Source organism: Oncorhynchus gorbuscha, linkage group LG15 (genome assembly GCF_021184085.1).
Source record: "Oncorhynchus gorbuscha isolate QuinsamMale2020 ecotype Even-year linkage group LG15, OgorEven_v1.0, whole genome shotgun sequence".
NCBI classification, from domain to species: Eukaryota; Metazoa; Chordata; class Actinopteri; order Salmoniformes; family Salmonidae; genus Oncorhynchus; species Oncorhynchus gorbuscha.
Genome location: NC_060187.1, coordinates 44,171,263 through 44,190,039, shown reverse-complemented (window position 1 = coordinate 44,190,039; position 18,777 = coordinate 44,171,263). Strand labels below are relative to the sequence as shown.

Sequence of the window (18,777 nt, the reverse complement as noted above, 5' to 3'; positions counted from 1 at the left end):
TGTTGGTGCAGCACATGAGTGAATGCCACTGTATTCTGTCATGTGATGCAGTAGGATTTTGACTCACAGGTCGTTTATTCAGCCTAGATAGCCTCGGCATGGCATTGCAGCTTTTGAACCCTGCTTATAACTAGAATTCTAAACAAATGTAGACTAAAACGAAAAATATTATATAAGTGTTGCCTTTTTTTGTTTCTCTTGAGTTTTATAGCATTATTCTATGTGTATTTTCTTTTACCAAGAACATTCTAACTTCTGGTAAGTCATGTTTTGGTTTTTGCTTCAGCCCTGTCTGGTTTCAGTGCCTTGCCTTGCCTTTAACCTATTCTCTCTTCAGACCTGCACTAAAAGTTAGTTACACTGCAAGCCCAGGGTTTATCTTTGTGCTATGCAAAGCTCTGTGCCTCAAACTGTGCACAGGGGTCGACATTCACTGTTGTCATTTTGTCCAGGAAAAGTACAAAAAAAAAAAAAATTGTTGGACAAGAAGAATATAGATTTAAGTTGGACATTTTAATGGACAAGTAAAAAAATATATAAAATCATTATTCTGACCCGAATTGGATCAGAGAGGCCAACATTGGAATAATATTAAAATCTATTTTTTATGTACATAAATAAAAAAGCCTACATGTCAGTGTAGTAGATATGCATATTGTCCAAACCCATGAGGACATGAGGTGCCAGAAAATGGACACTAACTTCGATTTTTTTTAATGACATAAATATGGGCTAAATGCCAGTCATGTTTGACAAATCTAATGAAGGATAATTACCATTAAGGTCTAAAGGCTTTATTCTGTCGACGTGCTCGAGGGACGGTTCATTCAAAAAATCACAAGACCTGAGAGTGAAGGACAGTGCCTGTTGCACATCACCCACCTTGAATCTGAGCGGAGGCAGTCAGCATTTTGAAACTATTTAACCATAAACGTAGTTTAAACCCTGTACGTTTTATGTCTTATGAAGCATGTTTTACCCTGTTTCAAAGTAACCTATCCTAGCCAAAATACAACCATAGAAGTGTTGAATGTATTTTATTAGCACTTAAATGCTGGTTTCAATTGCATATTTTCTCATGTTATATTGGTTTTCATTTTTTTATTGATTGTTTTATTGTCCAGCACCCAAAGGCATAATCCTAGTCATATTAGTAACCCATGCTAGTTGATGCATCTTTAGATCTCCCCGTTTTCTTAATTTCTAACAGATATTTTAATCTCTCAAGTGAAACCCAGGCTATTACATCCGGCCGTGAGTCCCATAGGGCGGCGCACAATTGGCCCAGCGTCGTCCGGGTTTGGCCGGGGGATAGTCCGTCATTGTAAATAAAAATTTGTTCATGGAGCCGCCCCCTTTTTTTCTTTTTTTTTCGCCTAAAATGACATACCCAAATCTAACTGCCTGTAACTCATGACCTGAAGCTAGGATATGTGTATGCTTGATATCATTTGAAAGTAAACACTTTGAAGTTTGTAGAAATGTTAAATGAATGTAGGAGAATATATCACATTAGATCTGGTAAAAGATATTACAAAGAAAAACATGCCCTTTTTGTACCATCTTTGAAATGCAAGAGAAAGGCCATAATGTATTATGCCAGCCCAGGCGCAATTTAGATTTTGACCACTAGATGGCAGTGTATGTGCAAAGTTTAAGACTGATCCAATGAACCATTGTATTTCTGTTCAAACTTTTGTATCAAGACTGCCCAAATGTGCCTAATTTATTAATACATTTTCAAGTTCATAACTGTGCACTCTCCTCAAACAATGGAATGGTATTATTTCACTGTAATAGCTACTGTAAATTGGACAGTGCAGTAACAATAATTTAAGACTTCTGCCAATATCAGATATGTCTGTCCTGGGAAATGTTCTTGTTACTTACAACCTCATGCTGATCACATTAGCCAACGTTAGCTCAACCATCCCGTGGGGACCCATCGATCCTGTAGAGGTTTTAATTAACTGATTTGCCTAGTTAAGTAAAGGTTAAACATATATTTAAAAAATAAACACTTGTGCATGTTGTGCGGTTTTGAGGACAGCGTTTTGCCACTAAATGCATTTTGGCACATTAATGCGTGCATTGTTGCCCTTTTATAATATGATGAAGTAAAACTTTATAATTTTAAGCTAAACGGTCTGGTCTGTTGCATCAGTCTCATTGATATGTTTTTATAGGGAATTATTTTATAAAGATTTGGTTGTAAATGTAATGTTGCAATATTTTATAGGCAACCAATGGTGGCCAACCATCCTCCAGGAGAGCCTTAAAGGGTGTAGTATTTTGAGACCGGCTTGAATATGCAAAGAAGCCAATAGGCAGAGTGTAGCCTACATGGTCTGATTCTGTATGGTAAAAAAGATGGTAATGAGTTGTGTTTCGTAAGGTGGTTCCTTGCATCATTCAATGGTGTAAAATGGTGATAAGTGGCTAAACAAGTTCATATCAAGCCCTGGAGCAGCATAGTTTCTCTCGCTTTACAGAGGCATTCAATTCTATAGACTGGTTGTTTCTAATGCTGACATGGATCTTTTTCTTGCTGTGGTCAAGATTAACTGTGAGCTGGTCAAGACTAACAGACTACACTAGAGATTAAAGGCTTTATAAATACATTTGATTTGATTGATTGAGCTGAAGTGATCTACATCTGCTAATCGGTTTACTGTAAAACAAAACAAAACAAAAAGAGATATTTTGACATCTGATTTTCCCCAACCTTTTTAACCTTTTTGGTGGATGCAGGATCTGTTATTCCCAAACTATCCACATACAGCATAGACTATTGCCCAGTACCCCTTGTTTTTGTCAGGTCTAAAGGAACAGGCTAGGCTCTATTTTAACCCCTATCTCCCTGGAGCCTTTTCCCTCACTCGCAGGTGTCTGACCACTTTCTCCCTCCTTCCCTATAGGCCAGAGGACACTGCAGCACAGTGGAGACGTTCTAGACACCAAGGTGGTGGGGAACCCATCCCATGAGTTGGTCTGCTCAGAGGTGAGACTTAATTAGGCTACATCTCTCACTGTTGAATGTCAGACCTCTGTGTTGAAGTCTTATTTCGGTTTCAAGGTATATTTTGTGTATTCCAAATTCAATTTAAAATACTGGAAAATAAACTCATGTTCAGAATGACAATAGGATATTTACTAAGGTATGCTCTGCTTTGCATAACAATAGCTTTTGTCCTGAGATGGAAAGGATCCAATTGCTCAGATGACACCTGCAGTACACACAGCCATCACATTACACGGTTCTTTGCCCTTCCATCTGGCGCTCATTTCATACTGGAAATCCTATCCTGTCGTTGCTGTAATGAAATATTACCTGCCTCACTTGAACCAACAATCTAATTCATTCAGCCTGTGCTTGTCAGCTAATGCTTGTGATGCTTAATTCACCGATATTTCAGAATGCATTCAATATTAGGGGAAATAATCTCTTGCGTTCTCATTCTGCATGAGCATATCTGCGGGTAAATTTGGGAATTATTTAAATGTCATGGCTGAACAACGTTTGCAGTATGTTTAGTACTGTAAAGAGTATGTGAACAGTAATTCTTGAAATACTTTCTCTGGGAAAGGATGGGGGGTGGGGGTGAGGAAGTTTTGTAACAATAGAATATTGCCATGGAGTTTGAGGTGCTGCCTTTTTTTATCATGAAAATGTTAAAACACGTGATCCTTTTTTATTGATCACTTAATAACATTGTATGTAGGCTATACATTGAAATCAGCATGTGGGTTGATTGTGGCCTAAGGCACCAAAACAAATTGTGTGCAGCCTTTTTTTTAATATCCCATCTGGCTAGTATGCATGTAATTTGGATCAAGATGATCGGTTTGTCTTGCCATGTTCCCTTTTTATCATATTACAGACTGTAAACATTTTTAAAAAACTTGAATGAGGGGCCTTGTTTATCTGTATTTTCAGTGACACTAAGCACAATCTAAAACTATTGCCCTATTTGGAATTGTATAGGCTACTAAATGGAGCTTAATTTCATGACTACTTTTCCTTCCATTTCCCTAGGTGCGCCGGCTTATATCTGACGTGTCTCGCCACAAGTTGTTGGTTCTTGCTGGACAATGTGTCGAAGAGGCAGGAGACCTGGTCTTACAAACAGGATGTTTCTCTCTCAGTGACTTCATTCAGATATTTGCTGATGAAGAGGTGAGTTATTTTACTGTAATATACACAGAGTATACCAGACATTTGTCATAGGAATAGCAAATGTTCTTAATGTTTTGTACAATCAGTGTATATTCTAAGTTACAGATTTAATCTAAATTCAAAGCATTACTAATATGCTGGTCAAGTGATTTTACATCAAACCATTCTATCTTTTTGAATAGATTGGGGAGTTATTGAGCTCGGCAGACCCTACACAAAAAGCTAGCCTCACACTGAGTTGTCCTAACACTGGAGTGTGGAAGAACTCAGTGTTGGAGAAACACAACCTACAAGACTTCATTGACATCAAAACAAACCTGCCATCAGTGCTGCCTGAAATGGAAGGTCTGCAAGAGTTCACAGAATACCTCTCCGAGTCCCTGGAGCCACAGTCTTCTTTTGAGCTGCTGGAGCCCCCCAGTACTGTGGGCTTCCTCAAACTCTCTCGCCCCTGCTGTTACGTATTTCCAGGTGGGAGAGGAGACTCTGCCTTCTTTGCTGTTAACGGTTTCAACATCCTGGTCAACGGTGGGTCCGATCCACGCTCCTGTTTCTGGAAACTGGTTAGACATTTGGACAGAGTTGACTGCCTGCTCCTCACCCACATCGGTACTGACAATCTTCCAGGGGTGAACAGTCTTCTCCAAAGGAAAGTGGTAGAACTGGAGGATGAACAATCTGCCGACTCTCAGATCAATGAGGACTGGATGAAAAATCTAATTTCTCCTGATATTGGCATAGTTTTTCTTAATGCTCCAGAGAGATTGAAGTCATTAGAGGGTGATCCCAAAGAACTGCGGAGCTGCGATCAGGTGGCACTCACGTTGCAGCACCTTGACAGGCTAACAATCAATCCAGAGCCTCTTAGTCGCTCAAATGGACCCACCATTGAGCCTGTTATACTTTTCCAGAAGATGGGAGTTGGTCGTCTAGAGCTGTATGTTCTTAACCCAGTCAAAGGCAGTAAAGAGCTTGAGGCTTTGATGAAGAACTGGCCCGGCAATGGATCTAACATGAAAGGCTCAGAGATACCCCTGCCTTGCCTTGTCTCCATCTGTGCTCTATTGGTGTGGCATCCTGCCAGTACTCATGAGAAGATCATTCGAGTTCTCTTCCCTGGGTGTACTCCGCAGGCCAAGATTCTTGAAGGACTTGACAAAGTAAAGCATCTAGAATTCCTGAAACACCCCGCCGTGAGCCTTAGGGACCTTGAAGCATCCAAATCAGATAAACAACCAAAACGTGCAGAGAGTCGGGAGAGCCTTAAGTCCCTTCCCAAGGACTCCAGACCTAGCAGTGCCTTGCTGAAGGACAAACTTGGACGTGGGGACCTTAGGAAACAAGACGTGAAGACCAAGCCCAAAGGCCCAAGTGACATTGCTCCTAAAGAAAAGGAAGGGGATGAGAAGTTGAAATTGAAGGATGTGGATGCTAAACAAAAACTTCCAAAGCCTGAAAAGCTTATGACAAAGAAGGAACCTTTAAAGGATGAGAAAAAAAGAAGTCAAAAAGAGGGATGAGAAAGCCTCTGCGGGTGTTGCCAAAAAGGATGAGAATGTGGAGAAAAAGAGAGAACTAATTAAGAAAGACCCTCTTGGTCTAAAACCAAAGAAAGACGTCAAACCTGATCCAAAGAAAGAGATCAAGAAGGAAATCAAGCCAGATGAGAAGAAACCAACAAAACCTGTCAGCAAGGATGTCAAAAACGTGACAGCTGGACCTTCATTAGGAAACGCAGAAGTAAAAAAACCCGTAGGCAAGAATGGAACTTTGAAGAAGGATGCAATCCCCAAGAAAGACTCATTGAAAAAGGGGGGGAAAGTCAAAGACGAGTAAAAAGACAGAGAATCAAAAAGCTTCAGCCTCTGAAGGGGATGCAGATCGTTCTAAGATGTCAACGCCTGAAGACATGACAGCGGAATTCGAGAAGCTCAGAGCAGAAAATGGAGAGTCAGAGAAAAAGACTGCTGTTGTAGCGAGCACTATAGCTAACAATGAAGGAATGGCGCAACCTGAAACAGAGAATGGATCAAGAGAAAATGCAAAGAAGGGCGACATCTTGGAAAGTCCAGAAAAGCTCCGCTGCATGGAGACACTCCCAAATCCAGAGAAGGCCCTGGGAACCACTTCACCTCTTGCCAAAACTCCTAAAAGTGACCGCAGTGTGAACTTTGATATTACACCAACTGAATACAGACTTCTTGATGGGGCCCTGCGAAATGGACAAGATGCATGTGCCAGCTCAGATGAGAAGACTTTAGAGTTGGTCTCCCCTGCTGACTCAGCCCCTAATAGCGCTGGGCATACCCCTTTCCACCAATCACCTGAAGAGGATGCTCAGGGCTCTGGTGAGGACAGTAGTCTCGGGGGAAGGGTGCCTAGCCTTGGCTTTGAAGACTGCCATGTCATGGGTTCTTGCAGGAACTCTGAGGTAGGCTCCTTGAAGGGGAACCTAGAGAACTCTACATCATCCCAGGAGAAGCAATCAAGCCTTTTGACACTGAGTCCCTTCATGCTGCCGGACTCTGTCTCCCCCAATATTACCTCTATGCCTGCTGAAATCGGTTCCCCACACTCGACAGAAGTTGATGAGTCTCTTTCCGTGTCTTTTGAACAGGTGCTCCCATCTATTGATGAGTCACCCAAGGGAGACCATATGGACAGGTCCTACTCTAATGGGCATTTTGCTGATCCTGACCCCAAAATGGGGATGTCCTTACCTTTGAGGACATGTCATAACATGCGTCCGCCAGGGGACGGCTCAGAGGAACGCCTTACTGGATTTCAGGGTCTTCTCCCTGACGTTCCCCACGACGTCGACCTCTGCCTGGTCTCACCTTGTGAATTCAAGCATCCGAAATCCCCAGAGAACCAACAACAGCATCTGTCTCCGGGGCTAGCGACAGGTAGCCCGCGAGAACTATCAGAAAACAGTGACCACTCCCAGGACCTAGCTAAGCCACAAAGCGTCATTCATAGTGATCGACATTCGCCACAAGGTCAGGAGACTCCACCCACATCTGCTAGTGAGTCCCTCAACACAGCCACAGATTCAGACATACCCCCAGGGACTGAAGACTGCCCCTCCATCACTGCAGACATGGACTCTGATGACGATTCTGGGAGTTTCCCACCCCACCATCCACACGACCATCCCAGCTCTCACTCCTCCAATAGGGGAGCTCAACATTCCTCTCAGGACCCTCCCCCAGCCCCAATGAAGGACCTGCCACCCTTGCCGCCCCAGCCCGGTGCCTGCATGGCTGACCCTGAGGCTGATGCTCCAAGCAAGACCTCAAAGAGCAGTGCCACAAAAACCAAGAAACCAGCTGGGGTCACACACAGGTTAACGTCAGCCACCAGTACAACTCTGAACAGCAAGACCAAGACTGGCAGCACGACTGGTACGTTGAAAATCACCTCAAGTCTTGACACAAGGCCTTCATCCCGCAATATCACTAATGGCTCCAGACCTGGGACTGCACGGTCAACTTCTTCAGGTAGGCACAGTCAGTGTTTTACACTTAGAACGATCACATTTGATAATCTTTTATTACTTGATTTCTAAAATCAATTTACAAAGCATTAGGAACACCTTCCAGATATGTGACTCTTTTCAGGAAGCTCGGCGTATATCGAGCTTCACTACTTCACAGGAGTCATTTGAATGTAAACTTTTTAACCTGTCTGGGAACGTAGCGGAATCCCTCACCAACAGCCAGTGAAATTGCAGGGCACCAAATACAAATCAACAGAAATCTCATAAATCAAATTTCAAGATACAATTCTTGTTAATCCAGCCACAGTGTCTGATTTAAAAAAATGCTTTACAGCAAAAGCTCCACAAACAATTGTTAGGTCACCAAGTCACAGAAAAACCTAGCCATTTTTCCAACCAAAGAGAGGAGTCACAAAAAGCACAAATAGAGATTAAATTAATCACTAACCTTTGATCTTCATCAGATGACACTCATAGGACTTCATGTTACACAATACATGTATGTTTTGTTCGATATAGTGCATATTTATATCCAAAAATCTAATTTTACATTGGCGTGTTATGTTCAGTAGTTCCAAAACATGCGGTGATTTTGCAGAGAGCCACATCAACTTACAGAAATACTCATAAATGTGGATGAAAATACAAGTTTTATGCATGTAACTTCTCCTTAATGCAACCGCTGTGTCAAATTAATGCAACCGCTGTGTCAAATTAAAAAGTACGGAGCTCAGAGCCCAAACCAGCCAAAATAAATATCGCCATGTTGCACAGTCAACATTAGTCATAAAAATGCATTATAAATATTCACTTTGATGATCTTCATCGGAATGCACTCCCAGGAATCCCAGTTCCACAATAAATGTTTGATTTGTTCGATAAAGTTAATCATTTATGTCCATATACCTCCTTGTGTTAGGGTGTTTGGTTAACAAATCGAAACGTGCGTGCAACTTCCAGCGGAAATGTCGGATGAAAATTCCAAGAAGTTATGTTACTGGTCATAGAAACATATCAAACGATGTATAGAATCAATCTTTAGGATGTTTTTATCATAAATGTTCAATAATGTTCCAACCGGAGAATTCCATTGTCTGTAGAAAAGCAATCAAACAACGTTCTAAAGACGGTTGACATCTAGTGGAAGCCTTAGGAAGTGCAACATAACCAATATCCCACTATCTTCAATAGGGGCTGAGTTGAAACCTACAAACCTCAGATTTCCCACTTCCTGTTTGGATTTTCTCTCAGGTTTTTGCCTGCCATATGAGTTCTGTTATACTCAGACATCATTCAAACAGTTTTAGAAACTTCAGAGTTTTCTATCCAATACTACTAATAATATGCATAATTTAGCATCTGGGACTGAGTAGGAGGCAGTTTACTCTGGGCACGCTTTTCATCCAAAAGTGAAAATGCTGCCCCCTATCCTAATGAAGTTAATCAAAATGCGTTTTTTGGCAGAAATGCCTTCTAGAACATGTGGACGTTCTTCTGCCTTAAATATGAATAAAATTGGTAAATTACGAACCTAGTTGGTTTAGCCACGGGAAAATAAGAGCAACCTTCCTGCTAGCAATGATTGGCTGGGATAATGAGTAGGCTGGACATGCCGAGAAATGAGTTCAGATTGGTCTGCCATGTAGTACACTTGTGTCTATAACATGAGCTGGTCAGTATGTGTAGGTAATCCTTTTTAGCGTGTCTTTTTTGTAAGATATCACATAGTGGAACTGCATAAGTGTTGCTCTCCACTTTCTGGAGGACGAGTTTTGAAATGAGTGGAATTTGAGTACAACAGCTAAGGAGATGGAGAAAATTCTGCCGTTTGATTGCAAATATGCAGACATAGTCGAAAAGAGAACACAGAAGGCCGTTGTATAAAGCACCTGTCTCTGGATTACATCTTCAAACTAAGGTCAACCATTGGCTGGCTCGCTAGCTAACATTAGGTGTATGATCTGTGTAGTAATATTATTTGTATCGCAGAGCCATTTGAATTGCTAGTTATATTCTAATGTTAGCTAGATATCATTGAACCTGGCAGGTAGCCCAGTGGTTAGAGCATTGGGCCAGTAACTGAATGGTTGCCGGATCGAATCCCCAAACTGACTAGGTACAAATCTTGTTCTGCCCCTGAGCAAGGCAGTTAACCCACTGTTCCCCGGTAGGCCGTCATTGTAAATAAGAGTTTGTTCTTAACTGACTTGCCTAGTTTATTAAAGGTTATATAAAAAAACATTCTGGCACTCCAGATCAAATTTACCAACACACACATAGTATAAACCAGGCATTGTTTTGAAGTCTTTGGTTGTTTAGTACATGGCCTCACATGTGAATCCTTAAGGAGATGGGTGGTGCTAAAGCTTTAGAGGCTGTGAATGATGCTGAATGGGTGTAGACAAAGAAGAGCACTCCAGTAGGTGTACCAAAGCATTCAAGGGCCATTTTCTCAAAAGTGAGGTAACAAGTTTATCAACTTTCAATGCAGAATTACTTTTCCATTGTTCCTCAACTGCAGTGTATGATATACCATTTTCTTCTAGCTCTGATTTGTACTTTTATCCATTACAAATGTTGTAACATAAGACAATCAAGCCAGTCGGTCACATATAGAGTTGCACCCCTCACCCTCCTTCTGCCCTCCAAACAGCCTCAATTCGTCAGGGCATGGACTCTACAAGGTGTCGAAAGCGTTCCACAGGGATGCTGGCTCATGATGTCTCCGATGCTTCTCACAGTTGTCAAGTTGGTTGGATGTCCTTTGGGCGGTAGACCATTGTTGATACACAGGAAACTGTTGAGTGTGAGAAACCCAACAGCGTTGCAGTTCTTGACACAAACCGGTGCTCCTGGCACCGAGTACTATACCCCATTCAAAGGCGCTTACATCTTTTGTTTTGCCTATTCACCCTCTTAATGGCACACATCCACAATCCATGTCTCAAGGCTTAAACATCCTTCTTTAACCAGTCTCCTCCCCTTCATCAAATCAAATTTTATTGGTCACATACACATGGTTAGCAGATGTTAATGCAAGTGTAGGAAATCCTTGTGCTTCTCGTTCCGAAAGGGCAGTAATATCTAACAAGTAATCGAACAATTCCCCAACAACTACCTAATACACACAAATCTCAAGGGATGGAATAAGAATGTATAAATATATGGATAAGCAATGGCCGAGCAGCATAGGCAAGATGCAATAAATGGTATAAATACAGTATATACATATGAGATAAGTAATGTAAGATATGTAAACATTATTAAAGTGGCATTGTTTAAAGTGACTAGTGAGTATCTATGTAGGCAGCAGCCTCTAATGTGCCAGTGATGGCCTTAAGATATAAGCTGTTTTCAGTCTCTCTGTCCCAGCTGTGATGCACCTGTACTGACCTCGCCTTCTGGATGGTAGCGGGGTGAACAGTCAGTAGCGTGAGTGATTGTTGTCCTTGATGATCTTTTTGGCCTTCCTGTGACATTGGGTGCTGTAGGTGTCCTGGAGGGCAGATAGTTTGCCCCCGGTGATGCATTGTGCAGACCGCACCACCCTCTGGAGAGCCTTAAGGTTGAGGGAGGTGCAGTTGCTGTACTAGGCTGTGATACAGCCTGACAGGATGCTCTCAATTATGCATCTGTAAAATTGTCAGGGTTTTAGGTGACAAGCCAAATTTCTTCAGCCTCCTGAGGTTGAAGAGGCGCTGTTGTGCCTTCACCAAACTGTCTGTGGGTGGACCATTTCAGTTTGTCTGTGACGTGTACGCCGAGGAACTTTCCACCTTCTCCACTATTGTCCCTTCGATGTGGATGGGGGGTGCTCCCTCTGCTTTTTCCTAAAGTCCACGATCATCTCCTTGTTTTGTTGAGGTTGTTTTCCTGACACCACACTCCGAATGCCCTCACCACCTCCCTGTAGGCTTTCTCGTCGTTGTTGGTAAACAAGCCCAATACTGTTGTGTCGTCTGCGAACTTGATGATTGATTTGGAGGCGTGCATGGCCACGCAGTCATAGGTGTATAGGGAGTAGAGGAGGGGGCTGAGCACGCCCCCCTGTGGGGCCCCAGTGTTGAGGGTCAGCGAAGTGGAGATGTTGTTTCTTACTTTACCCACCTGGGGTGGTGGCCCGTCAAAGTCCAGGACCCGATTGCACAGTGCGGGGTTGAGACCCAGGGCCTCCAGCTTAATGAGGAGCTTGGATGGTACTATGGCGTTGAACGCCTAGCTGTAGTCGATGAATAGCATTCTTGTCTACACTGATTGAAGTGGATTTAACAAATGACCTCAATAAGGGATCATAGCTTTCACCTGGTCAGTCTGTCATGGAAAGAGCATGTGTTCCTAATTTTTTGTACAATATGTGTACATTGTGTTTTATGCCTAACTCTGTTTTGTGTCCTACAGGTTCTGTGGGCAGCAAGGCCAGTGCAGCTGGAGGGGCCCCAGTTTATTTGGACCTGGCTTATCTCCCATCTGGTTGTGCCTCTACCACCATTGACGTGGAGTTCTTCCGACGCCTGCGCTCCTCCTGCTACATCGTCAGTGGCAATGAACACCTGAAGGAGTCTGTCATGAGACCTATTCTTGATGCCCTACTGGACGGGAAGACAGCCTGGCCCGATGTGCAGGTCACCCTCTCTCCCCTTCTCCTCTTATTTCTCATTTTCCGTATTTGTAGTACGTTGTCAAAAGTCTTGTCTACTTCTATGTGCTCATGCTCTCATTTTTATTTACCCATCTACCTTTCTACTCAGGTGACCCTGATCCCCACTTTTGACTCACTGACGATGCATGAGTGGTACCAGGAGACCCACGAGAGGCAGGGGGAGCTGGGCATTACCGTGCTGGGCAGCAACAGCACTGTGGCCATGCAAGAGGAGACCTTCCCTGCGTGTAAAGTGGAGTTCTGAGAGAGAACAAGACGAATCTTCAGATCCCTGCACTCTTATCCACCAAAGTATCTCCCTCACTTTATCTTTTCTTAAATTGTGATGGACTCGTTTCCCCCCTCTCAACTGACTATTTCCCACCCTAGCATGCATCACGTATAGCCTGGTGGATTAGCAGGCTTTTCTCCTCCTTTCAATCTTATTAATATAGAGCGGACTCCAGCATCTTTGCCTGGGTACATCTATACCATGGATATGAAGGCAGAACATGAAGATATCCAAGAGTCTTTGGTCTACCAACATGAAGAAATGTTGTTCATTATGAATGCTAGTTAAGGTGGACTTAGAAGACTGGCAATACCAATCGAAGTTCCTCACACTTCTTATCAGCAGCCAGGTAGTTGTGATCCAAATCCGCAACAGCCCAGAGAAAACTAGTCGACAGCTGTAGGAAACACTCTGCCTCATTAGGGCTGAACTCCTGATTTCTTCCTTCAACGATGAATCATTTCATCCGTATAGCATTTCATAGGTATATTTAGCCCTGTGCCCATTTGCACAGTTATCAATTTCCACAGACAAGGGGACCGCAGTGAGAGAATCAGTGTTACAATAGAATAGGATGTCCATCAAAAACTAAAAAAGGCAGAGGGTGTGTGAGAGGTGAAGATGGGACCTTTGTTGTCTCCTGGTGCACATGTAGTCATGCAGAGACCTCAGCACTTACTGAAGGACGACGACATGTTTCGACATCCCATTTTGAGTTTCATAGACTGTCTATGAACATTAAGGAGATCGCCAATGTCTTGGAAGGTAATGGTATGCACGTGAACAGAAGGATTACTCTGACATTGATAAAACAATGGAAGTCCACATTTCAAGAAATCATGAAATGTGCAGTATTTTTGTGTAACATTCAGATCAGTCACTTTAACCCTTCATCTAGAGCGCATACTGTGGTATACTCTTTTGACAGTGTGTTTTTGAAAGAAATGGCTTGGTAAATACTAGGTAATAATTTGTACTCAAAATAAATACTCGTAAGTAGTGTTTTAGATGGAAGTCAATAGACAATTGAGTCATTTATGTACCAACTCGCATGACTGAATTACAGTTCTAGTACCGAGTAGTTATTTCGTGAAAAAATGCACTTTGAATGAAGTGTTAACAGTACAGTATATTTCCACACTAATAAACCGACTGTATACAAACCTTTATTTGAGTCCCTCTTCAAGACCAGAGTTGTTTTTATCATAGAGAAGCTGCATGATGTCACCATCCTTTAATTATAAACTGGGAGGGTTGAGTCCTGACTGCTGTTTTTCTGAAAGCCGAGGTATATCAGACCGAATACCATAGGTATTTCCCCAAAAATATTTTTGCTGTTCTAATTACGTTGGTAACCAGTTTATAATAGCATTAAGGCACCTCTGAGTTTTTTGGTATATGGCCAATATACTACAGCTACTGGCTGTATCCAGGCACTCCGTGTTTCGTCGTGCATAAGAACAGCCCTTAGCCGTGGTATATTGGCCATATACCAAACCTCCTCAAGCCTTGTTTCTTAAATATGCCATGTCAATGGGACCACTGAATGTCACATGCACCAGAGGTTAAGCTTCACTGAAGAGGGATTCACAAAATGAGAAGTCATTAGCAATACTTTGCAAGACAGTCCATTCCATTTATCACAGAGTGGTTATTATTGTGCCTAAGTGAACTAAAGGAAATGCTAAACATACGATTTTTAACAAGAACGGAAAATCACCGTTATATCAGCAATCGCTTGTGTATCTGGTTAATTGCAGTAAAATGTAAATGATGTTATCTGTGAATGTCGATGCTTTTAGCTCTCTATCAAAGCAGATTGAGTCCAAATGCATGTCAGCACTGCTTGCACATCCATGCCCACCACTTTGCTTGCAGACCAAGCACTTGTTATATTGCTCTTTGTTACAAAGGATATTTTTATTTTATTCAAGGAGAAGGGATATGAAAGGATTTTAAACGTTTTTTTCACTTGGGTTAAATGTTATTCTTGGAGAAATGTACTTGTTTTTTTGTTTTGTTTTACTTACACTTGAAATTATATTTTTGGGTCATGCCGAGTTGTACAAGCATGCAGATCTCACAAGTTAAAATCTAATTTGAATTTAGTTAAATGCCATGGCTCTTTGAGAGCACCTTGTACATTTGAAAATATGTGAAAAGTGTGTGTTCAGCCAGCCAAATGTTGGCAGATCATATCATTCTAATTATTTCATACAGAAAAATGTAGTGTCATCTGTTTTTCTTTTATCAATCCATTTGCAATTCTATTTTTGTTTTTCCTAAATTGAGTTTTCTGTATATCAATAATGTGGTGTGGCTACTTTATCACTTACGATCATTTGATTAGCAACAGGCTACTCGCATGATATCATTAGCCAATGGCCGGACAAAGTAAGTGGAACCGAGCTCACATTGTCACAGGGAAGAGTGTTTAGCGGCAGCATGTGTTTTGGTATTAGCTATAAGTCTGAGCAAAAAGTGGATTGCATGACACTGATCACTTATTTAGATAGCTATTTCACACTACTGGAGTTAAGTAATATATCTCATACTAATCTTAATGTTTGACAATCCATCATGTCTGTATTTGTGTGCACCATATATCACGACATTCTATATATCAGATTCTGGACTCAATGCATTGGTTTGGATATTGTGTGTCTCGTAACACCCGCTGTTGTTCATAACATGACTTGGCTTTGTTCTCAAAGATGTGTCCCAGAATGTCTACTACCACCTATTGATTCTCCCTCCTTGTCACAATATTCTGAAAGCCAATGTTCAGTGGTATATTTGGATCATTGGAATCAATAGAAGAACAAAATAATAATTCTAAAGAATGGTCCTATGTTTCTCTGTTTCCGTCCCTGCCCCATTTATAATAAAACTAGGTGGTATGAGAAACCTCTTGTCGAAATCTGAGGCACTCCTGCGCTTCAGTCATGATTTTAAATGACCGTAGCACTTTGCACGGACATAGGTGTTCATATCTGTAAATCACGGCGCAACATAACTAAGCCCATTGAGATTAATATGTTCTATTGGTCTTTGGCAACCAAATTGAACAGCACATTTTGGGAGATAGTATATAATTTCTTTAAAGCCTTTATATTTCAGTTTTTGGTGCTATATTTTTTTATACTTAGACACCTCTTTTCCCTTGCACCTATACATGTATGTTTGTCTATTTACATAACCTGTTGGTGGTTCACACATCCCTTGCAAGTGTCTGGAATTCACCCAGGAAATGCTATGAATGTCTGTAAAAATGTCATTAGACTGTTTCAGCGGTGTCACGTGAGTGTGGTGGTTAGATTATTAATGACAGGGTGGATTGATTCAGTATTGAAACACTAATTTTAGTTGTTGTTTTTTTTTGCAGTATATATACCCCTTTTATAAATGTGTGTGCTTAATTGGTGTTGTTTCCCTGACTTTTCAAGCAGGTAGCCTAGTGGTTAGAGCGTTGGACTTGTAACCAAAAGGTTGCAAGATCAAATCCCTGACCTGACAAGGTAAACATCTGTTGTTCTGCCCTGAACAAGGCAGTTAACCCACTGTGTATAGGCTGTCATTGAAAATAAGAATTTTGTTCTTAACTGACTTGCCTAGTTAAATAAAGGTAAAATGTAAACCTGTGACCTTCTGATCCCTATCACAGTCCACTACGTCAGTAGGGGTAGGGCACCACTCCTTTTTTCAGTAGATTAGTTATGTCGGATAACAACCTGTATTGGGATTCGAACTAGCGTTCTTGTCTGTCATAACCTGTGGTTTAATGCGCTCCATCCACCACCAACCCTCCTTTTTATTTTATTTTCTCTCACCTGTAAACTCCACCCACTGACCTGTTGCTCTGCCCACTGAGCTTTCATCCAACCAATCACATTTGTATCTGCCAGTGCCCTGGAGGCGGAGCTGCCATCAGAACACAGTTTCTACAGTTGTGGCTAGATGGAGTACAGCTCCATCTAGTTGTCATGTTGGGACAACAAATGTTAATAACTAGTGTTTTAGCTAAGTCTTACCCTTTTTCCTAACCTTAACCTAATTCTCCTAACCTGCTACGTAAAGTCACACCTGTAGAAACCATCAGTCCCAACAAACCAGTATCACCACACTGAGATTCAATTTGAATCTTGGAATATAGGCTTCGCTGCTTTTCAAGGCAATGTTCCCGGATTCGTGAGATCACGGTAAACACTGCATTTGTAGCCTCAATCTGAATTGACCTTTTAAAGGGTCAGTCAGCAGTTGAAACAATAGCAAAGCAGGTGACCCGCCACTGTTTCGGTAAAAAAGCTTAGGGATAGGGCTGGAGAATGTCATCATTCTCAACTTCATAGACTGAGCTATGGATGCGATGACTTACTGTCCACGATTTCAACATCAGATTTAACCATGTTTTGAGGGTATATATCGAGGTAGGCCTGATCACCGACAACGATGAGACACCCTATAGGGAGGAGGTCAGAGACCTGGCGGTGTGGTGCCAGAAAAACCACCTCTCCCTCAATGTGAGCATGACAAAGGAGCTGATCGTTGACTACAGGAGGGCCAAACAGGCCCCCATTAACATCGACGGGACTGTAGTGGAGCAGGTCGAGAGTTTCAAGTTCCTTGGTGTCCACATCACCAACAAACTATCATGGTCCAAACACACCAAAGACTGTCGACTGAAAAGATTTGACAAGTTATACATCTGGACCATCGAGAGCATCCTGACCGGTTGCATCGCCGCCTGGAATGGCAACTGCTCGGCATCCTACCGTAAGGCACTACAGAAAGTATTGCGTATGGCCCCATACATCACTGGGGACAAGCTTCCTGCCATCCTCTGACACCGCCTAGTATATAGGTCCTGGAAGGCCCCACAAATCGTCAGACTCCAGTCACCCATAGACTGTTCTCTCTGCTACCGCATGGCAAGTGGTAGTGCCAAGTCTAGGATCAAAAGGCTCCTCAACAATTTATACCCCCAAGCCACAATATTGCTGAAGAATTGATCAAATGGCCACCTGGACTATTTACATTGCCGCTTTTCTCTGTTTATTATCTATGTATAGTCAAATTACCCCTACCTACATGTACAATTTACCTTGACTAACCTGTACCCCCACACATTGACTTGGTACCCATACCCCCTCTATATAGCCTCGCTATTGTTATTTTGTTTTACTTTAGTTGATTTAGTAAATATTTTCTTAACCAACAATGCAGTTCAAGAAATAGTTAAGGGCTTGTAAGTAAGCATTTCACGGTAAGGTACACCTGTTGTATTCGTTTGTGAAAAATTAGATTTTGATTTAAAACAAGCTTATGCCCTCTATTCAATCCGTATCGCAGAAGTTCAGCTTGACAGCGTGATTGAAATTTAAATATGTAATGCTTCAGTGATACAGATTAATTAGAGCCCTATATTTTTGGTTCTGCTGGGGTACGACAGGTTGACTAAGCTAATGAGGCATTTATGAGTTATAATCTTCAAGAAACAATGGGAATATATTCATTTACAAGTCCAAAAATGTATGTAGCAACTGCTGATTGTCCCTTTTTAAAAGCTGCATTGTCGACCATGCAAGATCCGATTGAAACTCAGTTGTTGGCTGTGTTCGACAGAATCAAAACCATGATGTATCATTATGACTGACTGATGTTGAGTAGTTATTTTTGATGCAAGGTGATGACTTGCTTTTAAAGTCTGCTGCAATGTCTAACAATTCTAATTCTCCCTCAATTCTTTGTCCTCTCTCCTCACCTCTTTCTCAAAACACATTGGAGGTAAACATCCAAGTGAAAGGGGCTTCGATCTTTTCATCAATTGCTATACATATTAGGAACTTCCTCATTCCTCCGCCTCAGACTTTCCCCCTCCACTAGTCAAGTATCAAACCTGCACAAGTCAAATCTCAACCCTCCCCTAGTCAAGCATCGACCCTGCATTGATCAGTTATCACCCCTGATTGAGTCGAGCCTTTACTTCTCTTTTTCACCCTTTCACTCTTTTATTCACAATGAGATTTTCCATTAGCCTTAAATACATGCTAAGAGACCGGAACAAATCGTTGTTTTTCAAAAAATAAAACAAAACGGAAGTAAATACATTTAGTATTAAAAAAAAGATATAGTTTTATGTAATCACTACCGAACTACAGTAACTACAGGTA

General features: G+C 41.8%; 1 protein-coding gene across 1 annotated transcript in view; it reads left to right on the top strand.

Moving 5' to 3' along the window:
* The window catches only part of LOC123997259 (microtubule-associated protein 1B-like), a 42,293-nt gene extending 27,060 nt beyond the window's left edge, over window positions 1–15,233 (top strand). The window contains exons 3-9 of the mRNA XM_046301419.1: window positions 2,919–3,001; window positions 4,037–4,177; window positions 4,360–5,694; window positions 5,789–5,884; window positions 5,985–7,677; window positions 12,075–12,298; window positions 12,425–15,233. Of these exons, the coding sequence (XP_046157375.1) occupies window positions 2,919–3,001; window positions 4,037–4,177; window positions 4,360–5,694; window positions 5,789–5,884; window positions 5,985–7,677; window positions 12,075–12,298; window positions 12,425–12,580 (3,728 nt within the window). The 3' untranslated portion in view covers window positions 12,581–15,233. The remainder of the gene's footprint in view (window positions 1–2,918; window positions 3,002–4,036; window positions 4,178–4,359; window positions 5,695–5,788; window positions 5,885–5,984; window positions 7,678–12,074; window positions 12,299–12,424) is intronic.
* Window positions 15,234–18,777: the final 3,544 nt, after the last annotated feature.